The sequence below is a fragment of the Microcebus murinus genome, chromosome 5 (genome assembly GCF_040939455.1).
Source record: "Microcebus murinus isolate Inina chromosome 5, M.murinus_Inina_mat1.0, whole genome shotgun sequence".
Lineage (NCBI taxonomy): Eukaryota > Metazoa > Chordata > Mammalia > Primates > Cheirogaleidae > Microcebus > Microcebus murinus.
The window spans coordinates 66,699,987-66,725,181 of record NC_134108.1 but is presented as its reverse complement, the minus strand read 5'-3'; the positions used below and the strand labels follow the sequence as shown (position 1 = coordinate 66,725,181).

The 25,195-nt window shown below is 34.5% G+C and overlaps 1 protein-coding gene across 2 annotated transcripts in view; it reads right to left on the bottom strand.

The window, feature by feature from the left end:
* Positions 1-25,195, bottom strand: part of RNGTT (RNA guanylyltransferase and 5'-phosphatase) — a 269,902-nt gene that overhangs the window by 168,173 nt on the left and 76,534 nt on the right. For both annotated transcript variants that reach the window (XM_012750902.3, XM_076003118.1), the window contains exons 9-11: positions 19,651-19,786; positions 11,493-11,564; positions 6,345-6,509 (exon numbers count right to left, since the gene is read on the bottom strand). In XM_012750902.3, the coding sequence (XP_012606356.1) occupies positions 6,345-6,509; positions 11,493-11,564; positions 19,651-19,786 (373 nt within the window). The remainder of the gene's footprint in view (positions 1-6,344; positions 6,510-11,492; positions 11,565-19,650; positions 19,787-25,195) is intronic.

Sequence of the window (25,195 nt, the reverse complement as noted above, 5' to 3'; positions counted from 1 at the left end):
GGTTCTAAACAAGAAGTATGACGTGGGCATCTGCTTCTGGTGAGGGCCTCAGGAAGCTATTACTCATGGCAGAAAGTGAAGGAGGACAGACATGTCACATGGTGAGAGAGGAAGCAAGAGAGAAAAGGAGGAGAGCCACACTCTTTTAGACAACTAACCAGCTTTCACATAAGCAGAGCAAGAACTCACTCATTACCACCAGGATGGTACCAAGTTGATCAAGAGGGATCTACCCCCATGACACAAACATCTCCCCAAGGCCCCACCTCCAGCTGGGGATCAAATTTTGACATGATCCTGACCTTAGCATTACTCAGTTCATCCATGTAACAAAAACACATGTACCCCTCAATCTACTGAAATAAAAGAAGAATTCTATACGTACATATATACACAGTAACTCTGAGAGGTGATGGAGATGTTAATTAGCTTGACTAGTAATCATTTCACTATACATATATATATAAACACATCATGCTGTACACCTTGAATATACACTTTTTTTTGTTAATTACACCTCAATAAAGATTAAAAAGGGAGTAAATAAAATGCTGGAAAAACATAAATATTGATTTCATCACTACATAATAAGAAATTATAAGGCAAAGGACAAAACAAACCTAAATACTGTTTATTTTATTTTTTTTTTTTTGGAGACAGAGTCTTACTTACTTTGTTGCCCAGGCTAGAGTGAGTGCAGTGGCATCAGCCTAGCTCACAGCAACCTCAACTACTCCTGGGCTCAAGAAATCCTCCTGCTTCAGCCTCCCAAGTAGCTGGGACTACAGGCATGTGCCACCATGCCCAGCTAATTTTTTGTATATATATTTTTAGTTGGTCAATTAATTTCTTTCTATTTTTAGTAGAGACAGGGTCTCGCTCAGGCTGGTTTCGACCTTGAGCAATCCACCAACCTAGGCCTCCCAGAGTGATAGGATTACAGCCGTGAGCCACCACGCCCGCGGCCCTATATACTCTTATTTTACTTTTCCTAAATAAAAATACATATGATGAAAACAAATTTCGACATGAGACTTAAATGGGACAAAAATCCAAACTATATCATGGAAATCTGTGCAACTGTAAAAAAAAAAAAAAAAAGAATGAGGATTATCTCTGTGTGCCAATACTAGGGTGAGGAGACTCAAGATATACTGTTAAGTAAAAAACTAGGCAAGGTACATATAGTATGTGAAAAATCACCTCTTTGTGGGGGTGGTAAGAATATAAATAAATATATTTGTTCACATATGCATAAAGAAATTCTGGATGGATACACTAAAAGCTAACAGCAATGGTTACTTTTCTGAGAAGTGGATAAGTGGATGGGGAACTTCTGGAGAAAATTTTACTGTGTGCTTTTAAATTTTTGTTAGCAATATTTAATTCATTCAAATAATTTTTAATTGGCCTTCAAAGCAGAAATGTAAATAGAATTTTAATTTGAAAAACTGCTACTTCCTATTACTATTCTGGATGCTATATTCTAACTATGTATATATTTTTTCTTTCTTTTTTGTTTTTGAGACAGACTCACTCTGTTGCCTGAGCTAGAGTGCCATGGCATCACCTTAGCTCATACATAGCAAACTCAAACTCATGGCCTCAAGCAATCTTTCTGCCTCAGGCTCCCGAGTAGCTGGGACTATAGGCATGCACCACCATGCCTGGCTAATTTTTTCTATATATTTTAGTTGGCCAATTAATTTTCTTTCTATTTTCAGTAGTGACGGGGTCTCGCTCCTGCTCAGGCTGCTCTTGAACTCCTGACCTTGACCAATCCACCTGCCTCAGCCCCCCAGAGTGCTAGGATTACAGGCATGAGCCACCACGCCCAGCCCGGAGTAGGATTTTTATAATATATTTTTCCTCAGGTAATGTGATTAGGTGCAAGACACTGTTTTAGGTATTGCAAGAGTTTTGGTTTTTGTTTTGTTTTGTTTTTTGAAACAGGGTCTCACTCTGTTGCCCTGGCTAGAGTGCAGTGGCATCAGCCTAGCTCACAGCAACCTCAAACTCCTGGGCTCAAGAAATCCTCCTGCCTCAGCCTCCCGAGTAACTGGGACTACAGGCATGTGCCACCATACCAGGCTAATTTTTCTATTTTTAGTAGACACAGGGTCTCGCTCTTGCTCAGACTGGTTTCCAACTCCTGACCTTGATCGATCCACCCGCCTCGGCCTCCCAGAGTCCTAGGACTACAGGCGTGAGCCACAGTGCCCGGCCTAAACATGTATATTAAAGTTAAAAACTGAACATCTCATTATCCCTTCACTGTGTTTGATAGATCAAATTAGACAAAATGAACAGGTTGTTAATAGAGCTATATTAATAAAGTTCTAGGCCGGGCATGGTGGCTCACGTCTGTAATCCTAGCACTCTGGGAGGCCAAGGCAGGAGAATCGTTTGAGCTCAGTAGTTCGAGACTAGCCTGAGTAAGAGTGAGACCCTGTCTCTACTAAAAAAATAGAAAGAAATTAGCTGGACAACTAAAAGTATATATATAAAAAATTAGCTGAGCATGGTGGCATATGCCTGTAGTCCCAGCAATTCGGGAGGCTGAAGCAGTAGGATTGCTTGAGTCCAGGAGTTTGAGGTTGCTGTTGAGCTAGGTTGATGCCATGGCATTCTAGCCCAGGCAACAAAGTGAGACTCTGTCTCAAAAAAAAAAAAAAAAAGTCCAAAGTTATATTGAAGATTTTAAAGATATACAAAAATGAAATTCTACTACATTCTACAAAAACAGTGTAAATTTTGTTTAAAACTACATAAAGTCTAGTGTTCCTAAAGAAATGACCTATCTTCCCTAACAACTGCTTTATCATTCATAATATCACTATTTTACCATTCCCATTAGCAAAGACAGAAATTTCTACAGTAATAACCTGTCAACTGTAGTTAGTATCCTATCACTGGTGTTATTAAGGTCTTAACCTTAAAGTAACTCTACTGCAAAATGTTTTCCTTTAAAAGCATGTTAAGAGAAATTAAGGACAAAAAAACAATAGCAAGAACTGAAAAGGCAAGGAGGGAACTGATATTAGAATTGCTTTTAAAAAAAAGAATATTGGCCAGGTGGGGTAGCTCACATCTATAATCCCAGCACTTTGAAGGGAGGCCAAGACAGGAGTATCGCTTTAACGGGAGTTCAAGATCAGCCTGTATAACATAGTGAAACCTACAAAAAATTTTAAAAATTAGCCAGGCGTGGCAGGCACCTGTAGTCCTAACTATTCAGGAGACTGAGGCAGGAGGATCACTTGAGCCTCAAAATTTGAGGTTACAACTAGGTATGATCATGACACTCCACTCCACACTGGGCAACAAAGTGAGACCCTGTTTCCAGAAAGAAAGAAAATAGAATATTGCTGAGCATGGAGGCTCACACCTGTTATCCCAGGAGTAATATAAGTATAAAGAAAAACAGAATAAGAGTATCATGTATTTCCACTGAAAAACTACATGAAAAGTTGTTCCACATAACCACTCCAAATCCTACTAAAAAATAGTTCTGATATCATCCACTGGCAAATATTTCTAAGCAGCACTGATTTTGATTCACAGAATTATACTAAGACACATGTTCTTAAATGCTGGACTTTGAATACTGACAGCACAAGTTTTCAAACTAGTTTTTTTAAAAAAACTAATGCAAACCAAAGCAATTTGGTTTCTGCCCAACTTTTATACTATATTTACAAATTAGAAAATATTTCTATAAGAGTATATAGTTCCTGTTAGTAGATTTCCACCATGGACATGGCCCATGCTAACATTATCTTTACCGAACCCATTAGACAGGGCACAGTAGTACACATGCTTTTGTAGGCACCCCTGTTTAACATCCCACTGCCAAAAGAGACACAAAGGTAAGCAGTGAATAATAGGAAGATCATGGCAGCAGAGGTCAACCAACAGTCCCGTGCCAAGCAAGTGTTACACAAAATATTAATAAAAGTAGAATAACTCTGTATTTCTTGAGATGAAAAAGGCAATCAACAATGCTAGGATTCCTGCTAATAAGCATAGTTGAGCAGGAGCAAGTGTTTAAAACATAATTATATATGTTGCTATATTTCTTGTACAACTCTGTCATAACCACTCCACCCCACAAAAATATTAATTTCATGGCTACTATTCCCTGTGTTGAATATAAAAAGACTTTAGTGGTTCCTTGTGACGTCAATTCTTCAAATGCCCTAAGCCAGTCATAAAACAATGGTTTAAATCCCACCAGAATACAACTTCTTAGATGTCAAGTGCAATTTAAATGTAAAAGTACTGATAATATAGTATACTGCTTATTCTCTTAAAAAGCTGAACTACAAATTTAATTTGTAATAGAAAAATAGAAAAAAGAGAAAATGGCTCCCAGACCAGGTTTCTAAATCTGTGAAGCTACAAACCTGATTCTGAACTTTGACAAATTTCATGAAAGGTGTATCATTCCTTGAAGCTTCTTAGGAAATAGCCAATTGGCCTTCTTTTGGATATCAAATGTGACACCTTATCCTTTCTAAAACTTCTAAAAAGTTTTAAATATTTATCAGCACACAATCAAGTATAGAACCACATGGCATGCATGCTCAAAACATGTTTATATTCTGACAAGGAAAAGTGGAGCTTTATGATCATTGATAATGTATTTCCAACCAATGAGAACTAATAATTAGGTTTGCTAAGAAAGTTAACCCCTATCAAAAGCAAGAATGACATAAAAATATTCAAAACTGATAAGAAATAATAAAAGGGAGAGAGAGGGAAAAGGGAAAGACAGAGAAGAGAAACATATTAAGATGCAGGTTCAATGAACCAAATACCCTAACATGTAACAAAGATGGAGAACACATTATATAATTTGTACACTCAGAAACATAGCCAGGTAGAGTGGCTCACACTTGTAATCCTAGCACTTTGGGAGACCTAGATGGGAGGACTGCTTGAAGACAGGAGTTCAAGAACAGCCTGGGCAAGAACAAGACCCCGTCTCTATAAAAAATTGCCCAGGTGTGGTGGAATGCGCCCCTGACTACTCTGGAGGCTAAGGCAGGAGAATCACTTGAGCCCAGGAGTTGGAAGTTGCAGTGAGCTATGATGATGGTACTTCACTCTAGCTCAGTGATGGAGTGAGACTCTGCAAAAATAGAAAGAAAGAAAAGAAAGAAAGAATCCTACCAAAAGCACTAATGAGAAATGCAGAAAGTTTTAGGAAATTGTTTATATGTCTTGTCTTAAAAGCAGAAACACCAAGGTACCTTGCTTTTAAATGTTAGATATGGTACTAATGTCTTCAATTTTAGGTTTTATAAATAAATAAGTAAGTAAGTAAGTAAGTAAGTAAGTGTTGGGCATGGTAAACATCCTAGTGAAAACAAAAGTGCACTAGTAATAATAGTAGTACTTGTAGTAATAGTAATATTAGTGGTATTAAAAATAATAAGGGAAGGCCGGGCATGGTGGCTCACGCCTGTAATCCTAGCACTCTGGGAGGCCGAGGTAGGCAGATTGCTCAAGGTCAGGAGTTTTGAAACCAGCCTGAGCAAGAGCAAGATCCTGTCTCTACTAAAAATAGAAAAAATTAATTGGCCAACTAAAAACATATAGAAAAATTATCCGGGCATGGTGGTGCATGCCTGTAGTCCCAGCTACTCGGGAGGCTGAGGCAGAAGTATTGCTTGAGCCCAGGAGTTTTGAGGTTGCTGTGAGCTAGGCTGACATCATGGCACTCTAGCCAGGGCAACAGAGTAAGACTCTGTCTCAAAAAAAAGTAATAATAAAATAATAAGCAGAACGAGAAGAGAATGAGCAGGAAAACAGGAAGAAGAGGTATAAACAGAATTAGTGTGTTCATGTGAAACTCAGCGTGAAGAAGAGACACTGAGTAGAAGAAACTGTTAGAAATAGACTATGAAAACCGAAGACAATTCCATAATGGAATTAAGATTAAAAATAGAGCACCTAAATGTATTAGGTCATTAAGTATGAAATGTCCAATTTCCTTCAGTACTAAGTTTGACAGTTGATGTCTCTGACATTTCAGTTGGACACTTCTTGTTTTACTTTTATTGTGAAGGTACATCCTCAGTCTTTCAAACACGTTTTGGCTTGTGATTACCTTTTAATTTTTTTTAGAGCAAAATTTTAAGTTTCTACCACTTAGAATCATACCAAAAAAGAAAAGCCTGGGAATGATACATGTTGGTGAAAACAATGCTATATCCAATTCAAGTAATTTCTGATAAAGTCAAGAAAATTAGGCAGCAAAACATCATTCAGACTCATCTCACAAGCTAAATTATGATAAATTATAAGCACTAACTAGAAAACAAAAAAGTAAACTTTACCTTTCTTGATGTACAGATGTCAAAAAATGGCTTATTTCTGACACTAAATGGCTCCTGTGTTTTGTCAATGAGTCCAGTCTTCATTTTTTCATGTCGAGGATTTATAATTTCTCTTTCTATACACTGCAGACGAACATTAAAATCACAATCTCCAACTGGCTGTGCCTGAATTAAAGAGACAATTATTTAAATTTCAACACTAAGAACTATTTTATAAACATAATTATCAAGGCTGCCATATAGTAGTATACAGTAGTCTATGTAAATAGCTGAGGCTTATCTAATGTTGTTCACCCCTTAAGTGTTGCCACCTGTATGTAAACAGGTTAGATAACTGTTGGGTTGGAGAATATATAATAGATATATCATATAGTAGCCTATGTAAATAGCATCCTTTAGAGTTATCTAGTGCACGGCATGCACAACCACACATACCAGCCCCAATAATTAGTTTGAATAATGAGAGAAACATCTAAAGACACACACACACACACACAGACTTATTTTCAAATTACAACTGCATAAAACACTATGGGAAAGTGACATGAATCTACTGTACTATAAGTTGATCCCAAGATTTCACATCTGAATTAATATACCTATTAGTCTTATTATTTATATAAATTAGTAAAATACCTACATAAAAACTAAAATCCACATTATTCAACAAAGAACTATCAAATAATACATCAAAATAAGCAGCACAGTCACTTATTATACAATGCTTTTTGTTGTTTAAAGTGCTAACACTTTACAGGCATCAATAAATAGAGGACATCTATTAGACCAATGTAATACATCCTCAACTCTAAAAACTAATACAGGAAAAATTCACATAATATGTTCAAAGTTATACAGTTATAAAAAAAATTAAGTTTTCTTCTCTTCTCCCCAATAAACGTTCCCTTCATTGTTCCTAAAGCATCTATGGTACGTCTGAACCATGAAATATAAAATGCATGTACCCTTTTGTATGAGGTGAGGGTGGGGGCTTGCTCTATCCATATGGTAAACATGAACATAGTTGCAACACATCAACTGGTTGACAGTCATCATCTAGATTGCTAAGCATCATCTCAATAGCATATAAACAACTCTTCTTTTCTACTTTACTATTGGACACCCTTCCATGCATTTTTCCCATCTTTTCTGTCATCTTCCTCTTCTCCAATCTATTATATATTCTCCAACCTAATACTTACCCAACCTAATGTTTACATGCAGGTGGTAGCATGTAAGTAGTGAACAACATTAGATAAGCTTCAGGGATGTCTTTTCCTCAACTTTGGAAGGATAACAACTTTGAGACACAGCAAAGAATGAGGTATAAGAAAAAGTGTGCAAGAGCTAGGTATGAGGTAGAAAATGTTCTCTTTAAATAAAGGCATACAATTCTCTGTAAAGAGTATTTATTGAGGAAATGCTACTAAATAACCACACAGTCCATGTGTGATTCTTTTCTATTCAACCTACATCATCAACAAGGTTGAAAAACCTAAAATGTTAGGCTTGTTTATTAGACCTATCAGAGGAATTCTGACATCTACAAAATTAAAGTGGAACAAGCAAGCCCTTTATTTCCTAAGAAAGAAAATAAAAAGTCTAACAACTATTAAAAGATAAGTTAGTAGTCTAAATTCCCTCCAAGATGTTTTCCACTTTCATATATAAATTCAACAAAAGAACAAGAATAGATTGAAAGCAAGTTCACCTTCAAAACCACAATGCCTCTAGGCAAAGAAGCTCTCCATAGATTGGTGTTAAATCACTGAGAATAGACTAGGGAAAACACTAAATTACTACTGACTATCTGGCCTCTCTGTTTTCAGTTCTCCCTCACTTCAAAACACTACCCATGCTGCCACTGGAGTATTAATATCTTTCAAAAACAATAAAAGTATATTCATATCATTAGCCTAACTAAAACCCTTCAATAGTGCTCTATTACATACACAACTAAGCTATTCAAGTAACCTGGGCCCCTATTCACCAATCCATTCTCATTTTCTGCTATGTCCCACAACTCACCACACATCAATTATGCTAACAAACATCTAATGCTCCTGACCTCCATGACTCAATCTTTTAAAACTAATTTGTGTCACTTTCACTGTCTGCAAGTCCATGCTTCAATAACTCAACTATACCCAGGGAAGAGGTCTAATACTATTTTTATTATATACCTTTGTGGTTATAATTAAGAAATATTATATTTTTTTACATTTATATTCTATTCCAGAAAAGCAGTCTGCAAATTTGTTTTGATTTTATACCCACTCTAAACATATATTCTAATAAATGTATATAATATATGCATATTAATTTTTAATAATTTATTAAATTATTAATTTATTATTAAATGCATGGCTATATGTTATAAAACAAATAAAAGTAGAATAAATATATTTTTAAAATAAACAAAAGTACTCCTATGTTCTTCCCAAACCCCAATGAAGTGCTACAGAAATGGCCTTTTTCAGAAGCCAGTGAGTGCACTAACAAGGATTCCTTAAAGGCAGGAAATTATGTCTTATTCGTCTCTATATACCCAATACCTAGAACAGTACTTGACTTACAAAATATGACCAATGAAATTCTTCCTGAACAAAATAATAAGCTAGGGGACTAAAAAGATTTTTAATTATTATTTCAAAAAAATAAATTTTTTTTCCTAATAGTGGCCTTGACTTGGTTAAACAAAATAAACAACATGATTAATTATCCATGAAGGCTCCATTGTATATTAAAGAACTAAATATGAAGCTTTCAATTATAAATGCATTCCAATATCAGAAATGCGAAAAAATATTTGACCTTACAATATGAAATATGGTAAGAGGCACACAAGAAATAGGTATTGAATAAACAACTATTGATCTAAAGACAAAAAGCCTAAGTTAATCATTTTTAGAATATGGATGAATTTCTTAAACAAGACACAAAAGCACAATTTTTGAGGTCTAAGCTGACTTCATTAAAATCAAAAGCTTCTCTGTATCAATAAGCACTGATTTGGGAAAGTTATTATTTGCCGAAACAATAACGGAAAAAGGACTAGAATCCAGAAAAGATAACAGATTGCTACATAAGAAAAAAAGATAGACAACCAAATAGAAAAATCAGATTATACAAACTTTCAATTAAATGACAAAATAAAAATACAAACAAATAAAAATAAACCTATATGTTCAACTTCATTAGTAATCGGGGGAAAAAAACAGTAAAAGTAAAAATAAACATATAAAATATCTTAAACCTCATTAGTAATTAGAGAAAAGCAAATTAAAAAAGGATGAGATACCATTTGACACATCAAAGTGTCAAAAATTTAAATGTTTGGTAAAGCCAACTGCAGCAAATTGTAACAACTATGAGAGGAATTTAGTAATGCAGCTAACGAAGCTAAGGTTGCCAACTTAATCATAATCTCCATGATGTAGTGATGAGAGATTGGATGTTTTAAAAACACCTTCCAGGTAATTACATCCCAAGAATGAGAATGAATGTCTTAGGGAAATTTCATACATGTGCACAAGGAAAAATATATGCAATTGTTCAAGCAGTAGTAATATATTACCAAAAAATGGAAATACAAATATCTACCAAAAGGAAAAAAGATAAATTCTTCTTTGTTATATTTATTTGAATATATTTATACAAAGGAACACTCAATGGTAATTAAGGTGAATGAACTACATCTACAGCATTAACACAGATAAATCTCAATAAAGTAACGTGAAGCAAATGGTGGGTAGCACAGTATAATGACATTTATATAACACTAGAAACCCTACAAAAGAATACCACATGTATTTCATGGATACACACACAGGTATTAATAGTAAAATATTTAAAACATTCATGGAATAATAAACACCAAATTCAGAGTAAAGGTTGCTTCTGGGCAAGAGAAATGAAAATAGGACGAGAGAGGTGTATTCAAACACTTCTACTGGATTTATAATTAATTATTTATTAAAAAGATTGGTCAGGCACAGTAGCTCATGCCTGTAATCCTAGCACGTAGGGAGGCCAAGGCAGGAGGACTGCTTGGGGCCAGAAGTTTGAGACCAACGCAAGCAAGACCAAGACCAAGACTCTGTCTCTACAAAAAAATAGAACAATTAGCCAGGCAGGATGCCATGCACCCATAGTCTTAGCTACTCAGAAGGCTAAGGGAAGAGGATCTCTCGAGCCCAGGAGTTTGAGGTTACAGTCAGCTATGATGATGCCACTGTAGCCCAGGCAACGGAGCAAGACTCTGCACCTCCTGCCCTCACCCCAAAAAACATCTAGGGGGTCAGTATATGAGTATTCCTTATATTCTTGTATGCTGAAATTTTTCATATTTTTTAAAAAATATTAGAAGGCTGTAATCTAAGACACAGCTCACAGGCTGAGAAGTGAGACCACACTGAACACAGCAGAGCTCAATATCAAGAGGCAAAGGAGACAGCACTTCTCTATTCACAAAAAATCAAAGCCAGTCTCACCCCCTTCTGTCTAGTTACAGGCCAATAAATGTTATCCCAAGATGTGTGATAAGATTAAGCCAATTCTGAAAAGCATTACTTTTGAGGAATACAGTAGTCACAAACAGAACAAAATGAAAACTTGATATTTTCTGGCCTTGAGGCTCTTAAATCTGAAACTATGTTTGAAATATGCAGATTCAATCAAAAAATGATATCTTTACATTGAAATTTTCCAGGAAAAGAAAGCCTTTAAGTAACTTGGATTAATGTAATCCTGACTCTTAATACTGTAATTTATTATGCATTCAACACTTCATAATCACTTTCTCTTCCATTTTGTTGTTGTTTTAGTGACAGAAATCAAACTTCCAGGCGTTTTAAAATCAAGTACAAGATAATTAAAACCAAGAAATTTCCATTTTACAAAATGCTGTCTTATTTTATCAAGCTTTTTCTTTACTTGAAGTTAAAGAAACCTAAAGACAAAGAAATATGCAAAATATTAGGCAATAAAAGGAGATATAAAAATATGAACAAAAAGATATCCCATGAGTAAACAGTTGAGTCCCAATTTTTCTTTCCTACTCTGAGGCAATAATACTCTATTTGTTTTTAAAAAAAATCCATTATTTCAGTGACAATTTTTATTTTATAAATTATAAAATATACTTACATTGAATTTAATTATGTCATATATCAAATATCTAGGAACAGCCTGTCCATTTACTCTGTCAATAATCATTTCCTTGAAAGAGAAAAGAAGATAAGTTTCTTCATACTTTAATAGTAATTTCTTTAATTTGACTGAAATATAGCATATACACAGTAAGCACATAAATCATAAATATTCAACTTGATGAAATTTTAAAGACAACACACTTGTACCCAGATCAAATCAGTAAAGTTATCAGCCCCCTAAAAAATCCCTTTCATGTATTTATTCTATATTGAAATAAAATCATGACATTATCACATTATATTTTTTATATCTGAATTACTATGCTACATTCTGTATTATGTTTGAATTACTAGGCAACAATTACAGTAAAGAGACTATAAATTTTAAATTCTAAAAGTCACAGTCATTTTTAAAAATAAATTTTGTTTAATCATTATCACTTTAAATTTTGTTATATGCCAATTACTTTAATCCAAAAAATCTACAACTATAAATGGTACCCTCATTATAGATTTAATCTCCATGTGACCCATGTGGTCTTTCTTGGTTTCATGTTGCTTTACTAGACTTTGATCAAAGGGAGCAAGAGTAAGAGAGTATAAACAAATCACTGCAAATCTACAATAAGCATTAAGAAGTCAAAACAAATTCTGCACTCTGACAGAAAGAGATAAGGGTGTTAAAGGATGATTATGGGTGTATAATGTAGTATTTTATAAAATTTTAATTCTTCACAAGTTTTTGGCCTAAAATTTTGTTTCCCCTCATATTCTTCTTAGGAAAGTGGGAAGGTTTCTTGCTATCTAATTTCATGACAGAAAATCTACACACAATCATCTACAATTATAAAGAACACACTGATTTAGGAAAAATATATTTTGTTGTTATAATAAATCATTACCGATTAATTTCTTTCCTAAATATGAGTTTATTAAGCAACAGACATTTACTTATAGGTATCATCTTTAACACAAAACCTGATGTAAATTAAATCATGTTTGCCATTTTAAACTGTTTGTTGAAATATTTTTATTTAAATACTTGTATCTGAGGATTTTATGTACTAACAAGGTGGTAGCAATAGGTTCCAATTAATTATTCTTTTCAAAAATGTGTGATTGGAAATTAAGTGGACATCCAGGTTCAGATAGGAGACATCACAGATTTTCCTTCCCAAATGGCCTGATGAAATGAGCAAGAACATGTTTCCCTTTACGCATTATTTTAAAAAGCCAAAAAGAAAATTTATTATCAGCAAACAAAGCAGGTATAAAAGAAAAACCAAATGATAAGCTTTAAAAATTTACAGCAAGGAAACTACCAAGATTCTGGTAAAATAAAAAGGCACAGCTGGTCAGTTCAAAGCCCACTAAACCTCTACTTATAAAATGACAAGTTCCTGATAATTTTCACTATTATAATCAAATATAAACAAAACAAACTCAGTGGTTTCTTTCTCTCTTTTCCCTCTTCTGACTGATGAGTAATTAAAATAGCTGAACACTGTGAAGTGAAGGCTCCAGGAATTCACACTGAGTTGGAGAAATTATCTGAACATTATGGGAATAAAATATGGCTCCAAACTAAGTGAAGACCAGAAGTTCTTAAGAAAGAACAGAACCCATGGATTCTAACAAAAACTAATACCTAAGGTGGTAATACCAAAATATTGGGAATATCTGAGTTTTTCCCAATGATCCACCACCAACAACATCTCCTTCGCTACAACTGCCACCATTGTCCTACAGAAATGTAAGTAAAGATAAAATACATAATCTTAAATTTAAGTTATGAAAATTGGAACCTTGTACACCATTAAAAATTGTAAAATGGTACCTCTATGGAGAGCAGCATGGCAGTTACCTCAAAAAATTTCAAAAGAGAACTAGCAGGCCGGGCACGGTAGCTCACGCCTGTAATCCTAGCACTCTGGGAGGCCGAGGCGGGTGGATTGCTCGAGGTCAGGAATTCAAAACCAGCCTGAGCAAGAGCGAGACCCCGTCTCTACTATAAATAGAAAGAAATTAATTGGCCAACTAATATATATAGAAAAAATTAGCCAGGCATGGTGGCGCATGCCTGTAGTCCCAGCTACTCAGGAGGCTGAGGCAGTAGGATGGCTTGAGCCCAGGAGTTTGAGGTTGCTGTGAGCTGGGCTGACGCCACAGCACTCACTCTAGCCGGGGCAACAAAGCAAGACTCTGTCTCAAAAAAAAAAAAAAAAGAGAACTAGCATATGATCCAACAATCCCAATTCAGAGTATTATGTCCAAAAGAACTAAAAGCAGGGTTCTCAAAGAGGTATCTGCACACTCATATTCACTGCAGCATTATTTATGATAGTCAAGAAATGAAAGCAACAAAATGTCCATCAATGGATAAATAGATAAACAAAATGTGGGTATATATGTATAACAGAATATTATTTCGACCTTCAAAAGGAAGGAAATCCTGTCATATGCTACAATGTGAATGAACCTTGAGGATATTAGACTAAGTAAAAGAAACAAGTCACAAAAAGACAAAGACTGTCTGGATCCACTTAAATGAGGTATCTAAAGTAGTTAAATACACAAAAACAGAAAGTAGAATAATGACTGCCAGGAGGTGGGGGGAGGATAGAATGAAGTGCTATTTAATGGGTGCAAAGTTTCAGTTCTGCAAAATGAAAAATCTGAGATCTGTTGTACAATAATGTGAATATACTTAACATTATTGAACTGTATACTTAAAATAGTTAAGATAATAAATTTTATGTTACATGTTTTTTTAATTACTATTAAAATTTTAAATTAAAAAAAAAGTAGTTAACAAGTAAAAACAAACTTCCCTTTGCAACCAAAATGGTATAACAGGCACTGGATTTACTCTCCAGCCTGAAACAACTAAAGACATGGACAAAATACATGAAGCAATGAGTTTTAAGACACTGAATATTTGGCAACAAGGGGCAGTAAACAAACTAGATGAGCCCTACAATTGTCCCATGTCATTGACCTAAGGACATTTTCCAGGCTTTGGCACAGGCAGGGGGATCAGAAGTGGAGCCTAGTGGTCTCCCTGAGTTGAGAAAATGAAACAGGCTGTCTAGGGAGACCAAGGCTGTTAGAATTACTCTGGGCAGAGTATAAAAGAGACAGACAGCTGCCCTCAGAGAAAGAATTCCAGAAATCTGCAGAAGGACCCCCTTGAATATTCAGCAGAGTACCAATCAGTGTAGACATGTGAGGAAACTACCCAAGGCCAAACTAAGAACCACTAAAAAGTCTTAGGGGGGAACTGTGCCTGCTATCCAGTACAGGGATGAAAATAACACCTGTTCCCACCAAACAGATTAGAAAATCTCATAATTCACAGGTCATTGAGTAATGAGAAGAATCTTGTCTCAGTAATGGGGAAGGATTATCCCTAGACTAGATACTACTCTAATGCACCTAACAAGTCTTAAAAGCAAGACCCAAAAGGAACAAATTAGTTCTAAGTAAATTAATTGTATTCCAGAACAAAGCTAAAGAAAATTTATTAGGAATACAAAAACAATCAGCAATCAAAACAAGGTAAAGTTCACAAAGTCTGATATTCAATCAATATTGCCAGGCATGCAAATATAAGCTATAAAAAAGAGGAAATCAATTGAAACAAGCCCAAAACTGACAGAGCTATTAAAGTTAGCAGGCAAGAATGCTAAGACAGCTTACTACATATTCATACATAGTAAAAAGTTAAGCAGGGACATAGATATGACAAAGGAATCAGAATAAATTTCTAAAGGTAAAAACAGCAATATCTGAATTGAAAAATACTGTGGTTGTGATTGATAGCAGTTGAAACAGTGCAGGAAAAAAAAGTAATCTTGCTAATGCAAATGAAGATATAGTAATAGAAACCATCCAAAATGAAATATGAAAGAAAATAGATTTTTTACAAAGTGAAAACAGCATTAGTAATTAGATCTTAAAGAGGGGAAGGGTAGAAATAATGAATTTTTTTTTACTTCTGATGAAGACTGTAAACCCACAGACCAAAAAAAATTTTTTAAAGCACAATAAACCCCAAGCACAAGAATCCTGAAGGAAACTACATCAAGGCACATCAACTCTATAACCCTCAAGAACTTATTAGAAATTGCTCCATTGTCTTTTGTATTAAATGTTGCCATGGAGAAATCTGAAACTTGAACGCTTCATTATAGCCCCTACCAAAAAAATAAATAATTCTGCAAGTTTACTTTCCTACCCTGTGTACTTTTCCATAATGAAAGTCCCCAGGCACCCAATCCTGCCTGCTCATCCAGTATTTCCTGAGCCCAATCTATGAATTAGGCATAGCTCTAAGTACTGGAGAAATAAACATAACATACAGTGTCTACCTTCAAGAGATTTAGAGTCTCAAAAAGAGAGAAAAATATATAACTAATTAGGTCCAATGAAGAGTTATAGTTTTAATGATAGATGACTATATAAATAGAATAACCCTATAGCCTACTGTCCAAATCAGGATACTATGAAACAAATTGCTATTAATAATTATACTAAGACAGGTGTATATCTGGTCCTATACTAGCCAATTTAGGATACATTTGGTATAAGTCTAAGTAGAAGGAGTAGTTACTTCTACTTGAAGAATAACAAAAAGTTTGATAATAAGGTACATGACTGTTAGCTCAGTCCTGAAAGTTGAAGAGAATATTTTCCAGCAGCATGGTGGATGGGCCAAATGGTATAACAAAGGCACAAAAAAAAAGATGTTTGGGGTAAATTGTCCAAAGCTCAGTACAGGTAGAATTTATAGCTAAGGATCACAATAAAAGATGAGACTGAATACAGAGGCATGCTCCAGATTTATAGGGTATTCTGTTAAGCAGTTTGGCCTTTATCCTTTGGGCAAGGGGAACCACTGCAGGGTTTCAATGAGAGAAAGTTATCTCCTTCCTTTTATTAACTGTTCTCTGGAAAACCTGTGAACCTTCAAGGCTCATCTCTGTAACCCAGCACTCCCCAAACCTTTTTAGCACCAGGGGCTGGTTTCATGGAAGACAACTTTTCCACGGACTGGGGATGAGGGGGCAGAGTGTCGTGGGGATGTCATGCGGAGCTCAGGTGGTGATGTGTGCCCATTTCCTATCAGGCCACAGCCTGGGGGTTGGGGACCACAGCTGTAACCCATTCCTTGAAATCTCTGTACAAGGCCAACTGGCTTCTAATTATCACAATCCATCTAGGTGATGAAATGTTGTAGAATTAGATAGTGGCAATGGTTGCATAGTCTTGTGAATATACTAAAAACCACTGAATTGAACACCTTAAAAAGGTAAATGTTACAGTATGTGAATTATATCTCAATTTTAAAAATAAATAAATTTTAAAAGAAAGAAATCCTAAAAGCAGTTCTTCAGAATGAAAGGAAATAATGGAACCCCAGATACAGAACACATATTGTCAGCTATGTACATACTGATTATACATGTTATATAAATATAGGCACAAAAAAAGGAAATACATCAAAATGTTAAAATGCAATCTCTTCTTGATTGTTGAATTTTCTCTACAATTTACAGACTTTCTAAAATTTCAACAATGAGCATGTGTATCCTTTTATAAAATATTGATAATCGAAAGACTCGATTTTTCTAAGATTCTTGCTATTAACTTTAATGATTAACTTCTATATCCTTCTCTTAGCCTCAATATTAAAGTGATTAAATTTCACTGAAGTGTTACAAGTGAATTAATGCCATATTTCTAAACTCCTAGTTTCCACATTTTGTAGGTCAAGGAACATAATTTACCAGAGCAAAATAAAAGCTTCAATGCTCACATCTCACAGTCAGACAATTAGGTGGTTTGAGTTATTCTTGGATTTGGAATTTTACAAAAACAATTTGCAAATGAAAATGGAGAAGAAACAGGAAACTATACAGGACTGTTTTAATTAACTAACTGAAAAAAACAGATATGGCAACTATAATTCTAGCCCAAGTAAATTGACATCATGAATCATACTGCTATTTTAAAACTTCACAAGAATCTATTATGCTGCTCTCCAGTTATCCAAGTTTGGGGTGAAAATAAATAGTATTGCTAAGTTAAATCTGCAGATGGTTAAACATCTAATCCTTAAGCATTATTTCCTACCTGGAATGCCCTCAGTCCATGTCCAACAAACATCTCTTTCTATAAGAAATCTTTCCACTTCTAATGCCAACTCCTACATAAAACATCTTTAGTTTCTGACTAACTATACGTGATTTATTTCTCCTCTAAACTACCATAGGACTTGCTTTAAATACCTCTCTTTCGGTTATTGCTTGAATGTCTCTTCTTACCAATCCACCCTACCCAATTATATAAAATGTCTCAACAGTAAGGCCTTCTCCTCAACCCTGTAAGCAATGTCTGTACTACTCTTGGCACAGCAACTTGCACATGATAGGCACTCACCAAGTATTAGTTCAATTATAAACTATATTAAACTTTGACAGATGCTGTTACTTAAGAGTTTTTCTGCCTTGTATTGTATTAGTTATAATGCTTTAAAAAACTATACCTTAAATAAAACAAAGGCAACAAAAACCAGTGTTTCTGCTATTCCCATGGACCAACTACCAGAGCTGCCACAAATGGCTATGATGTTTATAGACTACACAGACTACACAACTTCAGAGATGCCAGTCACATCAACTATAATGTGAGAGATAGGCAGACATAGATACCATGTACATATATGTATATTGCATTTTTAATAAAAATATTTTATTATACACACTGTCATAGAAATGAAAATTTACTAGAAACAAAAAATACAAAAATCAAAATGTACACCAAAGGAGGACTGGTCAAATAAATTTCATAACTGTTTATCAAACATGCCTAATGAGAATCACTTGGTCACCTGCAAAGACACATAGGCCCCTGGAGATACCAATTCATGAGGCCTAGGATGGGCTACTTGGAGAGGTCATATTTTTAAACAGGCAATTTTTTAACCCTACAATTTTCACAGTCAAGATAGTTTGGAAACCCCAAATTACGGTGTTTATATATACAGTAGTATGCCATTCAGACATTCATGTGAAAAAGATGTCCAAAATGAATTGCTAAGTGGCAAAAATGACAAATTACAAAACACATATAACACTTGGTTCTCCTCATGCAAAATAATATCATTATCCACATATGTACATATTTGACCAGAGCACTCATTTTCAACTAGGATAGAGGTACTATGACCATTCAGCATTTTTTTGGGACTGAAATGAGGCCCTAACTTCCCTAAAGATTCTGACATAATCTCTATTGAAAAATCTATGCTTTAGGTTGCTATTACTAATATAAAGGTGCTATATCCTTCAATAACAGATGTCAGATTGAGCACCCTGATGGTCATCAAAATGGTAATAGATATTACCCTAACATTAGGAGTTTAAGTAGTTTTTACCAGCTTTTTTGTAGTGTTCTGCATTATTTCAATTTTTATTTAAATGACCCAGTATATTTAGAATTAGGGAGGGGAACGTTATTAGCATGGGAGAAAGTTAAAATAATTTTAATCAATTAACTTTATGATTACTAAATACAGATTTTCTGGAATGGGAAAATTCTTATAAACTTTAAAAATTCAAATGTAAAAGTAACAGTGGTTGCTCTTAAAGGCATGATTTTCTTTAAACAAGGATGTGTAGTCTAAACAGCAAGGGGAAAATGTGATTATTTAGTATTACATAATTAAAATACAACTGAAAAGTAAAATAACACAATATAATTGATCTTTTTCCACCAAGAATTATTTTTTTCAATCACAAAGAAAACAAATTAAGATTTAACTTTGTTCACTTTTTCTCATAATGAACAACAATGAACAATACAGAATTCGTTTAACTCCCTTTCCATGTTTAACAACTTTATCCACTAAAAAAATCTCTAAATCTTATTTATGTTCAAAGATTAAGTTGGCAGATCCTTCTTTAAAAGGAACTTGATTCAATCTAGGTGTAAGTAAGAAATAAATGAAATTTAACAGCCTAATAAAAATTAGATTCAATTCTAACCATTATAATAAAAACATACATTTACTTACAAGAAAAAGAAAACTAACAATATTTAATTTAAAAAACAAAAAAGTATATACAAATATATATAAAAATAGGACTTACCCCATCTAAGAGTGTATTTGATAAATGCATCCGGAGATCTTTACGATATGGAAATTCGAGATTTGAAACATGAAACACTGAATTGTCCCTATCAATCATAAAAACTTCATTTGTGCCATCAATCAACATCATGTACCTGTAGATGAAACATTATAAAGGTAATATTATAGTATAATCAAAAATAGGGTCATAAAAAGTAACAGTTAAACTGGTCTTCCTTAGACTTAAGACATCTTTGTGGAGTAATGCTCAGTAGAGTCCATCTTTCTATTATACAGATTAAAGTATTAATACCACAAACAACTTTTGAATGTTTTTTTCATTTCCTATAGAAAACACAAGTGTATAGGGAAATCTAAGTTTTTTTTATGGAGACAATGTGAAGTCCTGGAACAACCTTATGAACCCATCTTGAGAGAACAGTTCTCTAATTTATACTAGATCTTAAACATCAAGTCTTCTAAAGTGTAGAAGACACACACATATATAATTGCATTTTATTGGCTCAAAAACTATATATGTTAGGTATTATTCTCTACACTTTCAAATAAACAGTGAAAAAATAACTGATTTGCAAATGGCCAGACCTCAAACTACCCAATCAATCCTCTTTCTACCACACTCATCAGTAAAACAGCTAATCCCTATCTTTGAATCAGTATCATGATATAGCCAGATATCAAAATCTCAGGTATAATTTTTGTTCTCATTCATGACTAAAAACTAAAATATTTTTAAACACACCCACAAGAATTTTTATTACCCCCTATCTTCTTAAACCCAATCAACATATGGGGAAGTTTGTACATTTAACACTGTCATTCTGCAAATGGTCAAGTTACTATCACTGATTCCCCATCAGCAGATCATTGACAATGGAACTCTATTTCATACCATATATAAAAATCAAGCCCAGATGGATTAAAGTTGAGGAAATTACAGATTGGGAGGCTATGCTACCAGATGAATAATGACAAGAACTGGGGTAAAAATGGAGATTATACCAGGTACCAAAATTTTCAAGGAATGAAAGAAAATTGACAGCAAAAAAGGAGGATTAGGAGGTTTGAAGGTATGAACCTCAAAGAAATAATTACTTTGTTAGGTTGTTTTTGTCTGGTGCTAAATGAAAGAGGGGAAGAATAATGTTCTGGATGTACCACTGAAAATGGAAGAGAATACTGATTGAACCATCCAATCTCCTACTCACAAGGTATATAAGGTGTATCAGAAAAAAGCAGCAACAACTGAAAGATAGAGCTGAATCAACCTAAGATCGGGGAACAGAAGAAACAGTAAATGAAGACATGCAAGCTAACAGAGTATATGGAAGCTGATATAATAAAGGATATTTGGTTTACGATAAACAAATGTTCTAAAGAGTAAAGTACACATGTTTAGGAGAGGTGGGGAGAAACAGACCTGATTAAGGTAAAAGAAGTGTGCAAACAACAGGGGGAAGACCAACAAGGAAGATCAAAGGGGCTTACATTATAGGACTAGATTATGAAGCATGCTGTTTCCAAAACAATTAGTTCCAGCAGGCCCCTAGGAAGGAAATGGAGAGTTCAATACCTTGCTACATAATAACTGCAGCCCTGATAGATGTGGAGTGTGGAGATTCAGGTTTCACTAGGAAAAATAAAATTAGCCTCGGTCTAGACTGACTGTATATCTGAGAGACTCTTAGACCAAATACCAGATCAGCAGGCTCAGAGACAACAGGAATATTTAATTCCCAAAGCCCTCTTGCACACACTTTTCAAAAGCAGCAATTCCTGGTAGACATAATCTAAGCTTCTTGGAAGGAGTAAGCTATGGCCAGGAGCAGTGTCTCATGCCTGTAATCCTAGCATTCTGAGAGGCTGAGGCAGGAAGATTGCCTGAGCTTAGAAGTTCAAGACCAGCCTGAACAAGAGTGAGACCCTGTCAGCTACTCAGGAGGCTGAGGAAAAAGGATCTCTTCAGTCCAGGAGTTTGAGGTTGCTGTGAGCTAGACTGATGCCACAGCACTCTAGAAAAGGGGTCAGAGTGAGACTCTGTCTCTAAATAAATAAATAAAAATAAGCTTTGCCCTGGGCTGTGTTTCACAAGGAACTTAAGTCAACATAAGGAAAGGACAAATAAAAAGCAATTATGAATGCAATCCCTATCAAAATACCAATGGCATTCTTCATAGAGATAGAAAAGAAAAATCCTAAAATTTACATGCAATCACAAAAGACCTCAAATAGCCAAAGCAATCCTGAGCAAAAAGCTAGAGATATCACACTGCCTGACTTTAAAATTTACTACAAAGCTACCATAACCAAATCAGCATGGGACTGATACAAAAACAGACAACAAATAGACCAACAAAACAGAATAGAAAATGCAAATATAAATCTACTTGTTCACAGCTAACTCTTCCACAAAGGCACCAAACACATACAATGGGGAAAGGACAGTCTCTTCAATCAATGGTGCTAAGAAAACTGGATAACCACATGCAAAAAGAATGAAATTAGACCCCATTTCTTGCCATACACAAACATTAAATCAAAATGAATTAAAGACTTATATATCTAAGACCTGAACCTATGAAACCACTAAAAGAAAACATTGGGGAAATTCTTGGGGATATTAGGCCAGAAAAATGTTTTTGTATAAGAGTTCAAAAGCACAGACAACCAAACAAGCAGACAAATGGGATTACATCAAACTAAAAAGCTTCTGCACAACAAAGGAAACAATTAACAAAGTAAAGAGACAACCCACAGAATGAGAGAAAACATATGGAAACTATCCATCTGACAAGGGACTAATAATGAGACTATATAAGGAGCTCAAACAACTCAATTCAATAGCAAAAAAAAAAAAAAAAAAAATCCAATTTAAAAATGGGCAAATGATTTGAATAGACATTCCTCAAAAGAAGACATACAAATGGCCAATAGGTATAGGAAAAACGCTCAATATCACTAAACAGAGACATGCAAATTAAAACCACAGTAACATATTATCTTACTCCAGTTAAAATGGTTTCTATCATCTGGGGGATGGTCATGATGGAGACTCAGACTTTTGCGGGGAGGGGGGGAAATGGGCATTTATTGAAACCTTAAAATCTGTACCCCCATAATATGCCAAAATAAAAAAAAAATGGTTTCTATCAAAAAGACAAGGAATAACAGATGCTAGTGAGGATGTGGAGAAAGGGGAAACTTTGCACAGTATTGCTAGCAATGGACGTTAGTATAGCTGCTACAGAGAAGGGTATGGAGGTTCCTTAAAAAACTAAAATTAGAGCTACTATAAGATCCAGCAATTCCACTGCTGGGTATACATCTAAAAGAAAGGAAATCAATATATCAAACAGATATCTGCACTCCCATATTTACTGCAACACTAGTCACAATAGCAAAAATATGGAATCAACCTAAGTGCCCATGAATCAATGAACAGATTTAAAACAAGTGGCATATATACACGATGGAATATTATTCAGCCATAAAAAATGAATCCCATCATTTGCAACGACATGGATGGAACATGGGGCCATTATGTTAAGTGAAATAAGATAGACACAGAAAGACAAATCTCACACGTTCTCGCTCATATAGGGGAGTTAAAAAAGTGTATCTCATGAAGATAGAGACTAGACTGGTAGTTACCAGAAGCCAAGAAGAGGAAGTAGTTGGGGGGTGGAGTGGCAATGAAGAGAATTTGATTAATGGGTACAAATATACTGTTTGATAAAAGAAAAAAGGCCTAGTGTTCAATAGATCAGTAAGGTGACTATAGTTTATAATAATCTACTACACATTTCAAAATACCTAGAAAAGAATAATTCAAATGTTTCTAGCATAAAGAAAAGATAAATATTTAAGGTGATAGACATCCCAAGTACACTGATTTCATCTTTTTAAATTATATGACTATATGAAATTATCACATGTACCCTGAAAATATGTACATCTATTATGTATTGATTTAAAAAAGCAATTACGGAAAAAAAAAAGTCAATTAGGTCGGGCATAGTGGCCCATGCCTGTAATCCAAGAACGCTGGGAGGCCAAAGTGTGAGGATTACTTGAGGTCAGGGGTTCCAGCCCAGCCTGAGCAAGAGTGAGACCCCATCTCTACAAAAAATAGAAAAATTAGCTGGGCGTGGTGGCAGGCACCTGTCTGTAGTCCCAGCTACTCAAGAGACTGAGGCAGGAGGATAGCTTCAGCCCAGGAGTTTGAGGTTGCAATGACACCACTGCACCTCTAGCCAAGGCAATCAAGCAAGACTCTGTCTCCCAAAAAAGGAAGGCAATTATGATATCATCTACAGAAACATATGGAAGATACACAATCCATCACGTTTATGGACTCAGGCCAACATTTTGCAAAGCTTGTGTTCACTAACAGGGTATTTCAAGACAAAATAAGTTAGGGAAACAGATCTTTCTCTTAGAGAATCGAGATATATATTGAGATATTTAAAGTCACGAGAAAAATATAAATAAGTCTGTTTATCTTATATAGTCCATTGTTTCCTAAACTTCATCCTGATATTTGTTAATATTTGATAAGACTAATATTCTGCATTTAAATTTGGGAAAAGTTGACCTATGCTAATAAATTTTAGAATTCAGAAAAAAGTAGTTTGCCTCTTCTAATTATATATGATGATGACAGAAATATTTCCCTTTTCACTGGTTGTCCACAAATTCAGAATTCAATTTAATGTTCAAATAGAATAGTTACTAAATCCTAGGATGATGGTATGCTTATTTGATATATATGTATGTATCTTATTATCAGATCCTTTTTTTCAAATCAAGTAGAAAGAATATCAATTAAAAAAAAATAAATGTATAAGAAGATTTAAAAGGCCAGGGAGGAAAAAGCTTTAAAGGACAATTTGCTACAAAGGACCGTTCATGGAAAATGCAACTTATATTTGCAGAGATACCAGAGAAATTATTTATCAGTTGGTATTTAGGGATTCTTCTGCACATATAAATTTTCAGGCTCTGAAACACACGCTTCTGGACCATAATTTTTGGTTGAACTCCAATCAGTCTAAATCATATTCTTTTGTTACATGATACAAAAAGTAACAAGCGATTTCATGTTAGGAAAGGAGGGTAAGAAAGATAGAAATATTCTCATACCTCCAAAGTCTCTGAAGGCAGCCAAATTCTTTTAAAAAGAGGTAACTATCTCACATACCACCAGACAATGACTTAGTATATATAACTTTCTACTTTCAGTGAATGAATCACTAGTGTAATTTCTTATTAGAAAATTATCTCAATTATAAACTTAATAATCAGAATTATTAATTATTTGTATTATATCCATTCTCATTAAAAATAAAATTTAATTAATTCAGAAGTATCACTGAATGAGAAAATGATAGTTCACTTTTTATATTAAAGTGTATATACCAAAGCTATATAGACTACAGAAAAGCCAAATTTATAAACTACTGTAAATGCAGGTTTCCTAGCTTGACTAAATCTCACAGGGCAGTCACCGAAATGTGAGGTATATAATCAATCACTAAATATAC